The sequence below is a fragment of the Schistocerca nitens genome, chromosome 4, assembly GCF_023898315.1.
Source record: "Schistocerca nitens isolate TAMUIC-IGC-003100 chromosome 4, iqSchNite1.1, whole genome shotgun sequence".
Classification (NCBI taxonomy): Eukaryota; Metazoa; Arthropoda; class Insecta; order Orthoptera; family Acrididae; genus Schistocerca; species Schistocerca nitens.
The window spans coordinates 733,572,184-733,590,526 of NC_064617.1; the positions used below are offsets into that span (position 1 = coordinate 733,572,184).

At 42.0% G+C, this 18,343-nt stretch overlaps 1 protein-coding gene across 1 annotated transcript in view; it reads right to left on the reverse strand.

The window, feature by feature from the left end:
- The window catches only part of LOC126252932 (loricrin-like), an 86,011-nt gene extending 69,827 nt beyond the window's left edge, over window positions 1–16,184 (reverse strand). Inside the window, exons 1-2 of the mRNA XM_049953927.1 lie at window positions 16,052–16,184; window positions 1,962–2,056 (exon numbers count right to left, since the gene is read on the reverse strand). Coding sequence (XP_049809884.1) covers window positions 1,962–2,036 — 75 coding nt within the window. The 5' untranslated portion in view covers window positions 2,037–2,056; window positions 16,052–16,184. The remainder of the gene's footprint in view (window positions 1–1,961; window positions 2,057–16,051) is intronic.
- Between the last annotated feature and the right edge of the window lie 2,159 nt (window positions 16,185–18,343).

An 18,343-nucleotide genomic window follows, 5' to 3' on the forward strand; every position in this document is an offset into this window, starting at 1 on the left:
ATATGTAATGATTTGCACACGTTCTATCCTTGTAGTGTATTTTCATGATGAAGTTTTAAAGGTAGCGGCAACTGACAGTATGATCCATTCGACGACTAACGAAGTGAGTGAAACAAAACCTTATTTTTACCGCATATCTGCAACCGCCTTAAGAAAGGATGCCACGACTTCAAGCATAACTCGAGCTCCTCTGTCTTACAGAGCTTGCTTTTATTGCTGTTCAATAAACTCTTTTCTTATTGCTTTAAAATACTTTCGCTTAGTATTCTTACCAATGAAAATATTTCTACAGTCCATTAGGGCGTTCATATTAATACACTCCTGGAAATTGAAATAAGAACACCGTGAATTCATTGTCCCAGGAAGGGGAAACTTTATTGACACATTCCTGGGGTCAGATACATCACATGATCACACTGACAGAACCACAGGCACATAGACACAGGCAACAGAGCATGCACAATGTCGGCACTAGTACAGTGTATATCCACCTTTCGCAGCAATGCAGGCTGCTATTCTCCCATGGAGACGATCGTAGAGATGCTGGATGTAGTCCTGTGGAACGGCTTGCCATGCCATTTCCACCTGGCGCCTCAGTTGGACCAGCGTTCGTGCTGGACGTGCAGACCGCGTGAGACGACGCTTCATCCAGTCCCAAACATGCTCAATGGGGGACAGATCCGGAGATCTTGCTGGCCAGGGTAGTTGACTTACACCTTCTAGAGCACGTTGGGTGGCACGGGATACATGCGGACGTGCATTGTCCTGTTGGAACAGCAAGTTCCCTTGCCGGTCTAGGAATGGTAGAACGATGGGTTCGATGACGGTTTGGATGTACCGTGCACTATTCAGTGTCCCCTCGACGATCACCAGTGGTGTACGGCCAGTGTAGGAGATCGCTCCCCACACCATGATGCCGGGTGTTGGCCCTGTGTGCCTCGGTCGTATGCAGTCCTGATTGTGGCGCTCACCTGCACGGCGCCAAACACGCATACGACCATCATTGGCACCAAGGCAGAAGCGACTCTCATCGCTGAAGACGACACGTCTCCATTCGTCCCTCCATTCACGCCTGTCGCGACACCACTGGAGGCGGGCTGCACGATGTTGGGGTGTGAGCGGAAGACGGCCTAACGGTGTGCGGGACCGTAGCCCAGCTTCATGGAGACGGTTGCGAATGGTCCTCGCCGATACCCCAGGAGCAACAGTGTCCCTAATTTGCTGGGAAGTGGCGGTGCGGTCCCCTACGGCACTGCGTAGGATCCTACGGTCTTGGCGTGCATCCGTGCGTCGCTGCGGTCCGGTCCCAGGTCGACGGGCACGTGCACCTTCCGCCGACCACTGGCGACAACATCGATGTACTGTGGAGACCTCACGCCCCACGTGTTGAGCAATTCGGCGGTACGTCCACCCGGCCTCCCGCATGCCCACTATACGCCCTCGCTCAAAGTCCGTCAACTGCACATACGGTTCACGTCCACGCTGTCGCGGCATGCTACCAGTGTTAAAGACTGCGATGGAGCTCCGTATGCCACGGCAAACTGGCTGACACTGACGGCGGCGGTGCACAAATGCTGCGCAGCTAGCGCCATTCGACGGCCAACACCGCGGTTCCTGGTGTGTCCGCTGTGCCGTGCGTGTGATCATTGCTTGTACAGCCCTCTCGCAGTGTCCAGAGCAAGTATGGTGGGTCTGACACACCGGTGTCAATGTGTTCTTTTTTCCATTTCCAGGAGTGTATAAGACCTAAATATCATTGCAAGTTTTTTCGATATTCTGCTCAACGCAGCCGCGAGAGTGAATTATGTCAATGATCATACCAATTGCTCAACGATCACGTAACGAAGGGAATCGCATAAGATCAGAAAACAGGTTATGGGGGAAATGGAGCTACAAGTGCAGCAGTTATACTAATACAAGTGTGAGTTACGGTGATGCAGAGCGGAAATGTAGGTACTCACCCCTGGTATGCCAATAACAGCATCTTTGGCGGCTGCCGCCGTCACTAAAAGCAGCACTGTCGCGATTTTCGCCATGTTGGCTACTCGGTCAGTCTCTGTAACAAAATGCGAGCTTGGAGTCAAATATCTTGGTACTGTCAAACTCAGCGCAATATTTCAGTAACACATGGAACAGCTGGGTGAATCAAGTACCTGCTTGGCCTAAACATATGTTCGTTTGTCTGAAGCGAAAAAAAGTAAATAAACAGAAATTACGCCTTCACGAGAATTGAACGCAAGTGACATTTTTCTGGGAACCTGACCGTGTGGGAGTCTCCGGAATGATAGAACTGCTGAAGTGGTGAATTCTTCTTCACTTTTACTGGGGAGAGCAATGCCATCAGCGAATCTAATCATTGATAAGCTTCCACCGTGAATTTCCATGCAACTCTTGAACCTTTTTTTTTCCGTCCTTATTTCTTCGATGTATAGATTGGAGAGTAAGGGTGAAATAGACGCCCTTTTCTGTCCGAGCGCTTCGTCTTTGGTCTTCCATTATTATTCTTTTCCTCTTAGTTCTTGTACATGTTGCGTTTATCACCCGTATTTCCTTAGAGATTTTATCCATTTTTCTCATAATTTGTAACATCTTGCTATTTTTCTTCTAACGATTTTTCTTAGCCTTGCTTCCATTGTCAGTCGAACGTCAGAACTAACTTTCTTGTGCCTTTACTTTTCCGAAAGCCAGACTAATAGTCATCTAACAGATCCTCAATTTCTTTCCATTCTTCTGTATATTTTACTTTCAGCAATTTGGATGCATGAGCTATTAAGCTGTTTGTGCGATTTGTACTTACTATATTCAGCAATGTGTGGATGATATGTCTCCAGACTCATAGTTCCTACTCACCAGCTTGAATACTCGCAGGATTGCCGCTTATGTCAAGGATTAATGAAATTTAGAAGGAATATTATCTATCCCTTATGCCTTATTTGATTCTAGTAACTCACTTTCAACACTGACTTCGTCTTCATGACTTATCAGACTCCGGCCATACCATTTCCTGCTGCTGATGATATTCCACTACACTCGTCTGACCAGAAATCTTTGTTTCCCTTCCATTTCACTTCACTGACCTTCACTATGTCTCGACTGAGTCTGTGCATTTCCCTTTCAGGTTTCTTAGCGTCCCTACCAAACTCAAACTTCTGACATTCCACGCTCCAATTCATAGAACATCCTTTCGCTGGTTTTCCAGTCTTTTTCTCGTGGTCACCTCCCCCTTGGCAGCTCTCTCCTAGAATCCGTATAGGATACACATTATGTGTCTTTAATGCAATGTTTTCCATTGTCTTCAGCAGCCTCATGCCATTGATCATTGCTGATTCTTCTGCCTTTAGGGACAGTTTCCCATCCTAAGCGCGAGAGACTGCTCTGAGCCTCTTCCGCTCCTACGCCCTCTTAGACAAGGCCGTTGGCAAAACGGGGGTGACAAGCGGACGTCATCGGCAGCTACTGCTGATAATTTTCATTCATAATTTATGCTGTTGCTGGGTTCGTACCCTGAACCGATGACGTTTGGATTACTTGTCAAAGACGCTAGCCTTTTCTTGTTTCTAATGATGGTCGCTCAGTTGAGTTACAGTAAAAAATGTTCCATATCTACATGCTTATAACTATAGAAAAGTTTTATTTCTTACGTTACAGCAGTAAACAGTTGCTGGATAGGTACGAAGCTGTAACGAAAGTGAGAAATTTTTCTGTCATATATGTCTGTGTCATCAAGCTTGATCTCTGTTCCTCTCTTAGTAACAGACACCTATGTGAATACTTTGGCCGGCCGCGGTGGTCTAGCGGTTCTAGGCGCTCAGTCCGGAGCCGCACGACTGCTACGGTCGCAGGTTCGAATCCTGCCTCGGGCATGGATGTGTGTGATGTCCTTAGGTTAGTTAGGTTTAAGTAGTTCTAAGTTCTAGGGGACTGATGACCATAGATGTTAAGTCCCATAGTGCTCAGAGCCATTTGAACCATTTTTTTGAATACTTTGGCAATCTCTTTAACATCTAGGTTATGCTGTTTCAGTTTTGAGTTGATTGCGTTTTTAATTGTAGTGTTCATGACAAATTGTGGTGTTATCATATCTTGACGTGAGGCAACACATGTCTGCGTGTTTGGAGCCCATGTACTGTTCTTTATCGTAAGAGGAGAACAAATAGTACGAAAGGACGAATTACGATTATCAAAGACAATCTTCGCCGTCATAAACGGGCCCCAAATAACCTTGATACGATGGCCAGCCGACACTCAAGAGGATCTCAGTCAGTGTCTGATGGCACACTCCGAAATGCATTGGCGACAGATTACGGGAGACCGATTCTTACAAGCTCACGTCAAAATATCTAAAATAAAGAATTCAGGAACTCAAAAGTGCGCGGGCACTGCAACAGACCCATAGTGACACGAAAAAGATTAAGAATAAAACAAGAAAATTAAAGACAATTACTGGTTCTTCTTGCTCCAAAGCGCGGTATGAAATAACAATAACTAACATTCACAAGAAGGGGTAATAATAAATAAATCAGCTTTCACGACATGTGATTTATGGAAATAGTGTGGTGGTCAGCGATATGAACTTTATACCTATCGAATACGAGTCCAGTGCGTTAGCCACTGCACTTGGTCTTTCGGTGTACATGAAATAATTACGTATTTTGGTGTAGGAGATGCTGGTTATTGTTAGGGAAGGCGAGATATTTAACGTGTAGAACCGATGCCGTAGACTTTTCCGTATATAGGTAGTGCCGGATTAAGGTATTACCACACTGTGGTGATCAGTCGAGGCCCACGCAGCATCAACAGACAAATCCGACGCTCAGAAAAGCAGCGGAGAAAACCTCAGCATGGCGTTTCGCCGGTCCTTGGCCGTAGTGACGACAGTGTAGGAAGTGGCGAGTGAACGTCTTGAAATTGTACGAAGAAGAACGCCAAGGCGTTTGCGTGTGGGGGGAGGGGAGGGGGAAAAGGGGCGGGGGATCGGGGGATGTCGGGTTACGCGAGTCGAGCGGATGCGTGCTCACGCATGCGCGGTCACACGCAACTGTGTGTGTCTTGCAGCTGCAATTAACAAGCGCAATGGCGACGTGTTGCGAATGAGACTCCAGCCATTCTTTTGTCTTCCTTATATGACAGCGGCTGATCTCATCAGAACGACAACTCGCTGTACTTCTGGTGACCGCTTGATGGAGGCGAAATGAGGAAAGCTTCTGGATGAACCTTTAGTTATGGTAGTTCGATATTTCATTTTTGCCTCCCCCGCTTATGATTTGTCCCATATATGTGACGACTTGTCTGTAGTTTGTCCTGCATTGTATTTTGATTCAACAATGACCGAGTCTCGTGCCTGAAGCATCAGTTGACATCAACACGTATTGATGACATATGCTGCACTTCCATCTTCCAGAAGTGTGCAAGAATTCCGGACACATTTGCTGGAGCGCATCGCATGTAAGAACCTGAGCGTTCGTCTTCACTATTTTGCTATATCATGGCGGAGAAATGAATGGTTACCTTCTGCTCTATTTTGCTCTCTGTGTTTGCTGTACTTTTCCTTCTGTATAACCCACGGATACAGGAGATGTAGTGTCGTATGTTGCGCATCTCTGCTGCGAGTGATCGGATAGGTCGCGGAGTGACTAAGTGTCGGACTACAAGTCCAAAAGTTCAGTCCTTATTTGTTATAATGTTATTTTCTGCCACATGTTGCTTCTTTCATTTGCGACAATGCCCTGTCAGTATGTGAAAATGACAAATTGTACCGCTGAACAAGCTGGGTAAATCAATTCAGTGGTCAGAGAAAAATATGGGCTTAGCACCTTTAATACAAGCGTGCCTACTAAAACACTGTGATATCCAAAACAAAGGGCTAAGCAGATGTTAGTTTTTCTAAACGGGGAGAGACGTTATAATATTGAAATAATTTAGCGTTTGACAGAGTAATGATGGGAAACTAGCATCCCACATCTGCCCAATACTGAACTACGTGATCTCTCTAGTTGCACACTCTTCCTAGGGAACGTTTTAGCATGGCTTATTAAGTGCCAATTGGTAACGATGCCTTCCCCCATTTAGCTGTAAATCGGAGTGTATGCCGTAATTTTTCCCGCATTATACGAAAGTATCAACAATTGTCACAGAAAGATGTGAGGCATTTCTGATAATTAGTCTGGTTTAGCGGACTGTGGATAGGATGTTGTTCTTTTCTGCCCTGATTAATTTTCTGTAAAAGCTATTTGTCAACAACAAGTTATTTTAATAAGGCTCGAGCTTATTGCTTCAACATTTGAGAAGGTATTGCTAATGTCGTCTGCAGTCTGAGTCTCATGTGACGTTATTCTTAATGTCTGAGACAAACCGCTCATAACGCCAGCCTGTTTGAGTGAAAGTCCTTCTCAGAAGCATTTTCCTTCAGACATTATGGTTTCCAAGTAATACTGTTGCAACGAGGCCAGCCAACGTACAGTGTGAGTCACATTACACATCTCAGTTCTCAGAAGTTAGTAGTCTCTCCACACCTTAACAAACGCCTTAAAGTTTTTTTCCTAAGCACATTTAATAAGAGGAACAGGTTGCAATCCTCAGTAATCCATATCCTATGTACACATTGCCCTAAAAATTTGAAATCGTCAACGAATATTTTTCAGAAAATTTTTCTTAAAACAAAAACAAAAGTAATTGCTGGAAATGTCGATAACCACCGGTGCACATTTAGTCCCACACACGCACGTAGTAAGAGATCACTTTGACATATTTTCTAAATTACACTGATTTTCTAAACAAGTATTGTACCTCTATTAAAAGTAAGAAGAAAGATAAAAGGAATAGTGTTTGAACAGCCTCTTCTGAGCAAATCTACTGAAAAAGATCTTGGAGCTCAGTCATGGAAAGTATTATAATAACGAACTCATGGACGGGTTTTCACAACCCACCGTTATGAACAAAGAAAATGTAATGAGGCTGCCACAAGGCAAAACACTCATATAGATATTCATCTGAGCAGGAGACACAGCTGAAGTTTTGGGGTCTTCGAATATGATGTTAATACGACAAAAGTGGGACCAACGCCCGGAAACCATGGCAGAGAAGTATACAGGAAGAATTGATCCAAGTGGTTGAAATGACCAATGAACAAGAAGAAACATCTAAACCTGATTCTTCTGAGCCGCTTTAGGGACTGCTACCATATTCCTTTCGAATGTAGAGTGAATGGCAAGAAGTACTTAAAACTTGGTTCCATGTAGGCTATAATTCTTGTGTTTGTCAGGGGTACTGCTAACTTCGACTGCAAACATAAGTATCCGCTGTGTCAAAGGTTTTGTAATATGACTGGCTGATTCTACTTGAGAGCAAAGGAAACAAATACTACTGCGTTTATGTGCCGACTGTAAGTGAACTGACCGGGGCTATATAGAACAAGTCTGTTTTTATCGACGATAATCATTCCCCTTGCGTTATTTGGATAACGACAGTAGTACTTAACTCAGTAACATTGAATGGTAAGGTATTCGGTCTACAAGATGAACTGGAAAAATTTTAATCATAAGATGTCATCTTATCGTCCAGTCTAGATGTTATCATCCATCCAAAGGTCCGGGGCACGAGTAAAAACTTGATCAAAAGGCTGAGTTAGCCATGTGAGAACAGCCCTAAATCTCTAAACAGATTTCATTCTAAGTAGCCGGCCGGTTGGCCGAGCGGTTCTAGGCGCTACAGTCTGGAACCGAGCGACGGCTACGGTCGCAGGTTCGAATCCTGCCTCGGGCATGGATGTGTGTGATGTCCTTAGGTTAGTTAGGTTTAAGTGGTTCTAAGTTCTAGGGGACTGATGACCTCAGAAGTTAAGTCCCATAGTGCTCAGAGCCATTCTAAGTAGTACTAGTTGCTGACTATTAATATTTTCATTATATTCTAAGAATTATTTATCAGATCACAAAAATAAATTGTTTTATGCAGTTCCGAACGTTTTAGAAAGATTAGGATTCGCCCTCAATTTGCTCACTGTGTGAGATACCACAATCGTAGTACGTTTTTGTAGTGTACAAAAAGCTGTGTTCTAATTAGGATAACTATTTGTTAGTAGTCAGTTCAAAAGCTCGTTTCTTAAGAGTGATAACACACAGCCTACAAAACTGTCTAATATAATTGTATATAAGCCTAGATAAGAATGCAGCAGGCTCTTATGTATGCCACAACCACTCGACTCAAAATACTTCATCGAAACCAACTTCTGCATGTAAATCATCAGGATCAGGGGGAAGTATAGGCCACGTCTTCGGACAAAATGAATTTCTTCTTTTTCCTGACTTTATGAAACTCGTTAGCATTAAGTGTTGTAGGACAGTCTCAGTATGTGTAATGAAAAATTCTGAGCAAACATTACGTTGAAATTTAGCTGCAATAGGTAAACCAGAGTTAATTCCGGTTATAAAAGCATAAAACAATTTGCGTCCTGTAAAAACTACCAACTGTCAGCTGTATAACTTTTAGGGTTTCATGATATATGATGATATAACTATATACAGTTGCTATCGATCTAAATCTGAGAAGTGGAGGTAATGAGTACTTCAATGGGCAGTGTAATAAAAAACGGATGCCGACAAGTGTGAGTATTCCAATTCAGCTTATTAAGTCATGGCAAAATACTGACACGTATTATTTGCTGAAGAACGGAAAAAACTAGCAGAAGCCGGTCTCAGAGAAGATCAGTTTGGGTGGCGGAGAAATATAGGAACACGAGAGATATTAGAGAACAAACGACTTATTTTAGAAGGTACATAAAGAAAAGAAAACCTACGTAATTAACATTCGTAAATCTAGAAAAGGTTCATGACAATCTCGACTGGAACAGATTCTTTGAAACAGTATAGGTAGCAGAAATGATACACAGAGAGCGAAAAGAAACCAGATTGTAGATATAAGAATTGAAGAACATGAAAGGGAAACAATAGTTGAGGGTGGAGTATTACAAGATTTCAGCAGTTCTCAATGTTATTTAATATATACAATGATCGCGCAGTAAAGGAGTTAAAGGATTCAAGGAGAAATTTGAAAAGGTAATTAATGTGCAGGAAGAAGGAGTAACAGCTCTGAGGCTTGCCGAGGACTCAGCAATTCTGTCAGAGACGGTAAAGGTCTTGGAAGAGCAGTTAAACGGAATGGATGGAGTCTTGAACTTATCAGATGAATAGCAACAAAGCAGAGGTAGTGTTATGTAGTCGAATTAATTGAGATGATGTTGATAGAATTGATTCGTTTTGCTATCTGGGCAGCGAAATAACTGACGATAGCCGAAGAAGAGAGGATATAAAATGTGCACTGGTAAAAGCAAGTATAGCATTGCTAAAAAAGACAATGATAACATATAAAATGAATTTAAGGATTAGGAAGTTTTTCTAAAGCTATTAGTCTGGAGTGCAGGCTAATGCGGAAGTGAAAATATGATAAATATCCCAAAAAGTTCAGAAAAGAAGTGATTAGAAGCTTTAGGAATCTGACACTAGACTGCTGAAGATTAGATGGGTAGATCATGTAACTAATGAAGAGGCACTGAATTGAGTTCAATGGAAAAGAAATCATGAAGTCACAACACAAAACGAGGGGATCGGTTGATAAGACAGATTCTGATGCATCAAGGAATTGTCGGTTTGGTACCAGAAGAAAAATGTGGGGGCAAAGCTATAGAGGGGGATCAAGGCTCATCTACAGTAGTAACATGCAAACGAATGCATTTAGCAGAAGTTATGCAGAGATGATGAGACTTGTGCACGATATCCCAACGTGAACAGCTGCCTCAAATCGGTCTCCGGACTGAAGACCGAAACAAATGAAACAATAATATCTGAAACTATTTCCCCATAGAGTAATACGAATAATGTGAACTTCAACAACAGCGATGTAGGTTCTAACGTGTTACACTAATGTGATTTAAGAGAGACTACCGACACGATATTTGTCGTAAATCTTCCGATCTCTGACGTTTCAAAAGTAGGGAGGGAAAAAGCGAAGTATACAGGGTGGAGGAAAATTCCGCACTTAGCAGTCGGCATGCGATTCTTCAAACCATTTCAAGACGAAAGTGTATCTAGCAAAAGCTAGTGCCGCCAACAGTTTTAATAGAAATGCAGTTTAAGGAAACGAGGCTGTTTTAAAGCAGTAAGTGCGTGCAGCATGGCCAAAAACGGCTAGCATGAACTGTCCCATTAGATCAGTGAGACGAGGCAATGCCGTGACGAACGATATGTAGACTCGCCGACGTTTGAGGAGCATTGGCACTTGAACATTTCTTTTTTTTTTCAGTTAAAGCCTCAAACTTCATCCACTATACGCCTCTACAAAGCGATGTCTTGTGTATTTATTTCTATTACTGTTACCCTAATTCAAGCATTAAGACATAAAATAACGTAAACATACTGTTTCGTCTGTGACACAATTAAAGCCAATAGATGTTAATAATGGATACAGTAACATGGTATGTACCAAATGAGGTACAAAAAACACAACAGAAAGGCTACACTAGAACCCACATTCTGCTTGCCCAATAATTCCATTCTGTACTTTTGACATCCAGGCTTATCTTCATAGATCCGGTACATACACGTATGAGCGATGTTCACATTAGAGAAGATGTTCAAGGCGACCACCTTGAATTTGCAAGCACTTCGATACTCGCTGGATCATACTTTTCTGGACCCTTCACAACACACCTGCATCCACCATTGCCGAAATGGAATGCACGCGAGTTATTAGGTCGTGTACATCCATGGGTGGAGTACTAAGATCTTATTCCTTTAAGTGTGCCCACAAATAAAGGTGTAGTAGATTAACGTCACTGAGGACGTGGAAGGCAGAACATTGGGCCTCCACGATCAATCAATTTCCCAGGAAGCACCTCATTGAAACAGTTACGCACATAATTCTAAAGTGTCCCGGTGCATCCTCATGCTGAAAACACAGCTGTCGCCGAACCGAAAGTATAACGTTTTCAATGTGTCGGGAAAAATATTGTAAAGAAAGGTATGATACAGGGGGGCATCAACTTGTCCTGCAACAGGCAGAGGCCAAAAAGCACTCATTGCATGATTCCAGCTCGCAGTTTTATGCCAAAGCGTGCCTGAAAGCCACGTTCACAAGTAACATGTGTGTTGTGTTCCCACCAATAACGGCTGTTGTGGAGGTTGAAAATACCTTCACGAGACAAGCTAGATTCTTTAGTCTATATCATGTTATTTACAAAATTTCGTTATCTTCCACTTGGTGTAGAAGCCATTCACAAAGGTGTTCTTATTGAGTGCAGTCCTCTGGCCTCAGGTGTTAACGTGCCATTATATGGATGCTGTTCTTAATCGTGCAACACTTCCACAACCAGTGTTTGAGGTGTCTGAAACTGCCTTGTAACACCACAGGCACTTTGCTGAAGTTGTTGGTGAACTGTTTCAAGAATCATGTCCTCTGTTTGTGGAGTACGTCTAATTCTTGAACGACTTCTGTCCATTACTAGTGGCGAAGATTACCGGATTCCCAAAGGCGTGGCTCCATGCGATGGAAAACGTACTTATCGGAACAGCGCCTTTGAGGGTATCGTGCAGCACTCACATGAACAACAAGAGCGGCCTGGTTATCGGATGCACTCAGCACCAAAAGCATATGGACATAATCACCGTTTGTATACTCCATCGGGAAGCCGTCTTATATGAACCTGCCAGGACCGGTTATGGTTGCGCACTGCGCGGTTGATAGACACAGGGATGCAGTTTAATGGATCAGTCATGTGACAGGCTATTATTATTTGACAATAAACGACGAGAACTAGGGAACGGACGTCGTTTCCATAAACGTGTTTTTGAAGTACACCCAATCTGATTTTGCTAGATTTACTTACGTCTTGATCTGAATGAGGAATCGCATGCCAACCACCAGATATATAATTTTTTCTTCACCCAGTGTATGTAATACAGCTACGGTGTGTGAAGGGCTTTGGACGCAACAGCTGTAACCGCGTAACTACGGTGGAAGCTACATGTGGCTCCTTTATTTCTGCATTAGCTGCAAAGTATTCAAGTTTCCGTCTAACGACCGGTCATTGGTAGGTGTGATAACTAATAGCCGGGAAACGGCACTGATGGGGACAGTGGCACTCCGCGTGTTTTGCCGCACCCGGGACATCGTAATAAAATGACGAAACAGTTCAACAGTACGAGTCCCGTCGCACGTAGGCTTACTTCGAAAACCTCGTTAAGGGAGTAAGTTACATAATGGATAGCGGGATTCTAGGGAAGGAAGCTGAAGTACGTGAAATGTTTCCTATATTAATATTCATCTCGAATCGTGAAGCACTTGGCGTGGCTCACTTGCTACCAACGATTGTCCTAAGATTACTAAAAACAGGCAATCATGCAAAAGAAAAACCCTTACTGTCATATCTGAAATTGAAACGAACGGTTACAAGCAATTGATGGTTTTGAGCTAAATACTTTTTTACCACAGCTGCTTCTAATAAGACTATTGGCGATACTAAGCCCATCTGTGTTTGTGTATATGGCCTTCCTTCAACAAATGTTCAGCAAACTTGTTCAATCTGCAACTCTGTGCATTCTCAGTCAGTCTAGATACTACAGTCCTGCCCCGTTTGACTAATATACAAACAGACAGTGCAAGTGATTTTATCAACACCTCTGGTTGCAAGTGATCATTTACAGCTGAGAAAATCTCCATTCTTAAGCTTCACTTAATCCAATCAACTAGCCACACACCCCCAGGCCTCAGTCCGAATTCACATTCATATCCAAAAACTTGTATCACAATAGAATAGTCACGATGCCTTTCTTTGATTTTCCTTAGAAACTTTAAAAATTCTTCCGTACAACTTACACAGTTTACAGTTTCATTTTAGGTAATTTTGTTATATAGTACGGTTGATATTACTAACTCGTAAATTGTAATTTAGCATTGTAGTTTATCATTTTTGGTGTGTAATATGAGTGAAGGACGCTCAATTTGACCTGTCTCACCGAATATAATGGTGAAATATTCTGTGGGTGTTGATAGTACCTTTGTTACCTACACTCTAGCGTCTCTGGTGGACGCTGCTCTGGTTTTTTGGTCGATGACCTTATAAGCCAAAAACCACTTGGAAGTAAGAAAAAATATATTAGTAGAACAAGAACGCAATTAGTTTGCTTTTCAATCTAGAATATGAGATTGTTCTACCAAGAAGTGAGGGAAGAATCCTATAAAATATGACATTACTTTACTTTGGATATTGCTACGGCTGATGATTTTACTTGATCATCAGCAATACAGTCTTTCTCATACAGTATCTAGAGTGCCAAGGTATCACACTTTGCTAAATGTGGGTGATGGTGTCAAAGGACAGAAGGGTGACATATTTCTTGTTTACATTTGAAGCGCAGAACACGAATTCGCATCTTTTAGGAGTAGACAATGCTGGATAGGATAATAATTGGAAGGAGTTTTTCTATTTGAAAAGGCGTATTGCAGCTTTATCATTGTTTTCTACTTTATTTAAATAAATGTGTAGTTTGCAGTAGATTTAATTTCTAATAATGAAATAAAATATAGCTGAGTTTGCATAGAAATTCATGTATCGGACAACATGTACTGGTTCTTTTGTTCTACTAGTATGTACTTCTCATTTTCGTACCGTATAAACGAACATCTACACAGCGAAGGAATAACATCCTTTTGCAAGAAATTCGTAAAGGAAATCATTTAATAACAGAAGAACAAATTAAAAAAAAACTTATTCGCTGGAACAAATTCATATTTTCGGGCATTTTGGAATTTGAACTATCTGTGGGACGCATTTTCACTTTTCCCTCTCTTTTCAGTGTCTACTGACGAAGCATGATAATATAGTTTCTCAATTGGGTCGAGAATATTGATATTTTGACGATCTATATTTTGACTACGTACCTATGTGACGACGTGAGCTTAAGGAAAATTGACAGTGGCTAGTTAAGGAAAATTAAAATTAGTGCAGAATTTTTCGTATAAAAGAATTTATATCGACAAACCTAGCAATCTGAAGTTTCTGTATTCGCGGAAATTGTTTCAAACTGTAGGTGAAAATTACATTCATTATTGCAATTAGTACTATCGTTCTCGCTGTTCAGTGACAAATGAAAGTTAGGATTGTAATGAATGATGGTCAGATTTTGGGTAGGATTTTACGTTTCGTAGACACTCTACAGGATTTTATCTACATTTCAACCCGTAAAGTAATCTGCACATTATCTTTCTCTCCATTGCTTTTATTGCTTGCTATTTAATTTCCATTCTTCCGACTAAAGTAAGGAAAAAGTGTAGTACATCTCACTGTTTTCCAAAGGTTAATGCTCGCTATATCAACTACGTAGCTCAGTCTTCTACAGACATAGAGCAACACTATTTCAAGCAACGTTAGAAGCATTCGTTTTCTATTTGAGGGATAGCACGATTACGGCAGTAAATGTACTACTTTTAGAGCATTTCTTAAACTAGCCTCTCCATAAATACGTTAAGTAATAGTTTAAAGGATAGACAGAGAATAAACACGTCACAAAAACTAGAGTTATGTACAAGCTTTATAAATTTAAAACAAATTTTACATAATCTGCGGTTACCAGTATTACAAAATAATTTTAGCAGCCAAAGTTTTCTTCTTTCCAACAGAGGAAACATTTGATGAAGCTAAACAATTAGTAAAAATCTTGCATAGCTATAATTTCCCCTAATGTAATACATATGGCTCCAAAACCCACAAGTAATGACAGGGAGGGTTAAACATTTCTGAGTCCTTGTACTGTTTACAGGACTTATTTCACTTCCCATTGGGACTTTTAGTTTTTCTGCAGAAGCCTTAGCTATACGTGCAGCTCCACATTACTTGAAGAACATCGCAGTAAAAAACACTTTGATTTTAAGGAATTGTAAAAACTTGCTCCAATATATGTAGCCGCCACCCGTTCTCATTAAATGTGATTAGAAAATACACTAAGAAAAACGAAAATCTAGGGAAGAAGATAAAGTTTATATGGATCGAAGGACACGCTAACATTAAATGTGATGAATTAGTCGATGACTTGGAGAAAACAGACTCTAGAAATGGCGCATTTAAAAACATGTTATTACGGACATAAAAGTTGCGTTATATAGAAGAGCAAGACGCCAACGGCAAGACGAATATCAATCATCGATACGCAACAATAGGAAATGATAGAGACAAACATCGGAAAATGTTCGCTCGAAGTCCTCATTCCCTGGTTAAGGAAAATAACACTTCGCATGAGATTTGTTCACCAATCATTTTCCAGTCATCTTCACTAAATGCATACTCGAGAATGTTAATGTGATGTAGTAAGATATATCTATCACATTTTTTTAAATGTAAATTTCGTGCATCCAGCAAAGTGATTTCATGCAACAATTAATAGGGTCCCATCAACCCTCACCAAGTAATATAGCAGCTCTCTATCAAAATAATACATTTCTTTTAAAATAACTGTGGAACTTGTAAATAAATGTAATCTTACGATGTAAATCCCGAAACAAGTCCTAAAGAATTATGATATGGCTGTATCCTTTGAGCCCAAAAGCCAATAATTAAATAATACGCCAGTGTTTTCGAATTCTTTAAAGATTGTGAAAATTGATGAGTTTTTTTTTGTGCTACAATGTGTCGCTGTTGAATAGTCAACTGTCAAAGAGAGAAGTCAAGATACGTGAAAAAAAGGAGATATGTTTGTAGCATTGCACTTCCCTACAGTTCTAAGTAGACATATCAGTTCCATTCGCGTAAAGTTAATGACATACGTGCACCAACATGCCAGAGTAATGCATAGTACGTTCCATTAGATGCCGTTCTATACTTCGTAAATAAGTGGTTGGAGCTCGACAGATTTGTGTTTGCAACTCGAGACAAGTATGGCTCCTTTAGGTCTAGAGTATAATGTACCACATATAAAAGAAATAAGGCACTGCTACTACTCGAGGTATTATAATACACTCCACGGCCGTGACGTCCGCCGCTCCAGCAGCAGCCCTGTGCGGCACCTACCTGCTGTATGTAGTATCTGCCGTGTCCGCTAGAGGATGCGCCCGCGGTCGCAGGCGGCGAGCTACTGACTGAAGCTCGCGGCCGCCTCGCTATATCCCTGCGAGGCCAGCAGCAACCGGTGTGTTTACTTCTCATTGCCACGCGGCTAAGCCGCTCTCGTGACCGTCACGACCGAGCATAGAACGCAGAAGCGGAGGTTGGACTTTGCCACTGGTAACACTATACTGCACGGAGGTGACAAAGTCATGTGATAGACATATACAGTTGGCGGTAGTTTCGCGTACTCGAGGTGTAAAGGGCAGTGCACTGGCGGAGCGGTCATTTGTACTCGGGTGATTTTGTACACAGCTGATTCAGATGGAAAGGTTTCCGATCTGATTATGGTCACACTACGGGGATTAATAGACTTTGAACGCTGAATGGTAGCTGAAGCTATACGCATGGTATACTCCATTTCGTAAATTGTTAGCGAATTCATTATTCCGAGGTCAACAATGTCAAGAGTCTGCCGAGAATATTAAAATTCAGGCATTTTATCTCACCACAGACATCTCACTTACGACCGAGAGAAGCGGTGTTTGCGTAGATTTGAGCTAACATATAAGCAACACTGCATCAAATAACCGTAGAAATCAATATGGGACGTACGACGAACGCACCCGTGCAGCAAAATTTGGCGTTTATGGGCTATGGCAGCAGACGACTGACGTAAGTGCCTTTGCTATCGAAACGAAATCGCCTGCGGTGCCTCTCCTTGGCTCGTGACCATAGAGGTTGGACCCTAGACGACTGAAAACCCGCGACTTGGTAACGCGAGTCCTAATTTCAGTTGGTAAGAGCTGATGGTAGTGTTCGACTGCGGCGAAAACACCACGAAATGATGGAGCCAGGTAGTCAACAACGAAATGTGCAAGCTGGTGTTGGCTCCGTAATGGCGTGGGCCGTGTGTACATGGCATTGAGTCCTCTGGTCCAGTTGAACCGATCATTGACTGGAAATGCTTTCGTTAGGCTACTTGGAGGCCATTTGCAACAAACAACGATGGAATTTTTATTGGTAATAATGTGCCATGTACCGGGCCATAATTGTTCGCGATCGGTTTGGATAACATTCTGGACAATTCTAGCGAATGGTTTGGCCATCCACATCGCCCGACGTAATGCCATCGAGCATTTATGGGACATAATAGAGATGTCAGTTCGTGCCCAAAGTCCTGCACTGGCAACACTTTCGCAATTATGGCTGGCTACAGAGGCAGCATGGCTCAGTATTTTTGCAAGACACTTCCAACGACGTGTTGAGACAATGGCACGACGAAGTGCTGCACTATGTGAGGCAAGAGCAGGTCCGACACTGTATTAGAGGAGAGGTGTCCCATGACTCTTGTCGCCTCAGTGTATGTTTCATTCAAAGTAGTGTAAGATTCATCCGATTTCACTGATTTGAGGAGCTGTTAGCCGACGTTCAGTTTGGCTTTAGGAAAGGAGAGGCATCAGAGAGAGAGTTATGGCTCTGTGCTCGATAACAGAAGAAAGATGTAAGAAAAATCAAGCGCATTCGTGGATCTGTCGACTTAGATAAGACGTTCGTGAACGTAAAACTGTGTAAGATGGTTGAAATCTCCAGGAAAATAGGTGTAAGCCTTAGGGCGAGACAGGAAATATGCAATATGCGCAAGAACCAAGAGCAAGAAATACGAACGGAAGATCAAGAACGAAGATTTGGCTTAGAAAGGGTTTAAGACACAAATGTAGTCTTGCGCGTCTTCTGTTCAATCTACACATCGAAAAAGCAAAGACGGAAACAAAAGCAAATTCAAGAGTCGTACTGAAATTCAGGACGAAGCAATAACAATGATAACATTTGCTGATGTCATTTCTATCCTCAAGGGAAGAGAGGGTGAACTGCAAGACCCATTAAATGGTACGAACAGACTGATGAACACACGGGGAAATGATTGTAAAACCGAAGACAAACAAAAGTAATGAAGAATGGCACAAATGAGATTAGTGGTAAGCTTATCATCATAACTGGAGGCAACGAAGAAGACGAAATGAAGGAATTCTGTTACCTTGTAACATAGACGAAGAGGGCATTCTTGGCCAAAACAGGTCTACTAGTTTAAAAATTGGACTTAAACTGGGTTAGAAGTGTCTCAGGACGTACATTTGCTGCACAGCATTAAGTGAAAGTGATTTGTGGACTGTGGGGAAACTGTTAAAGAAGACAATCGAAACGTTTGAGATTTGGTGCTGCGGTCAAATGTTGAAAATTAGGTAACTGGTAACTTAT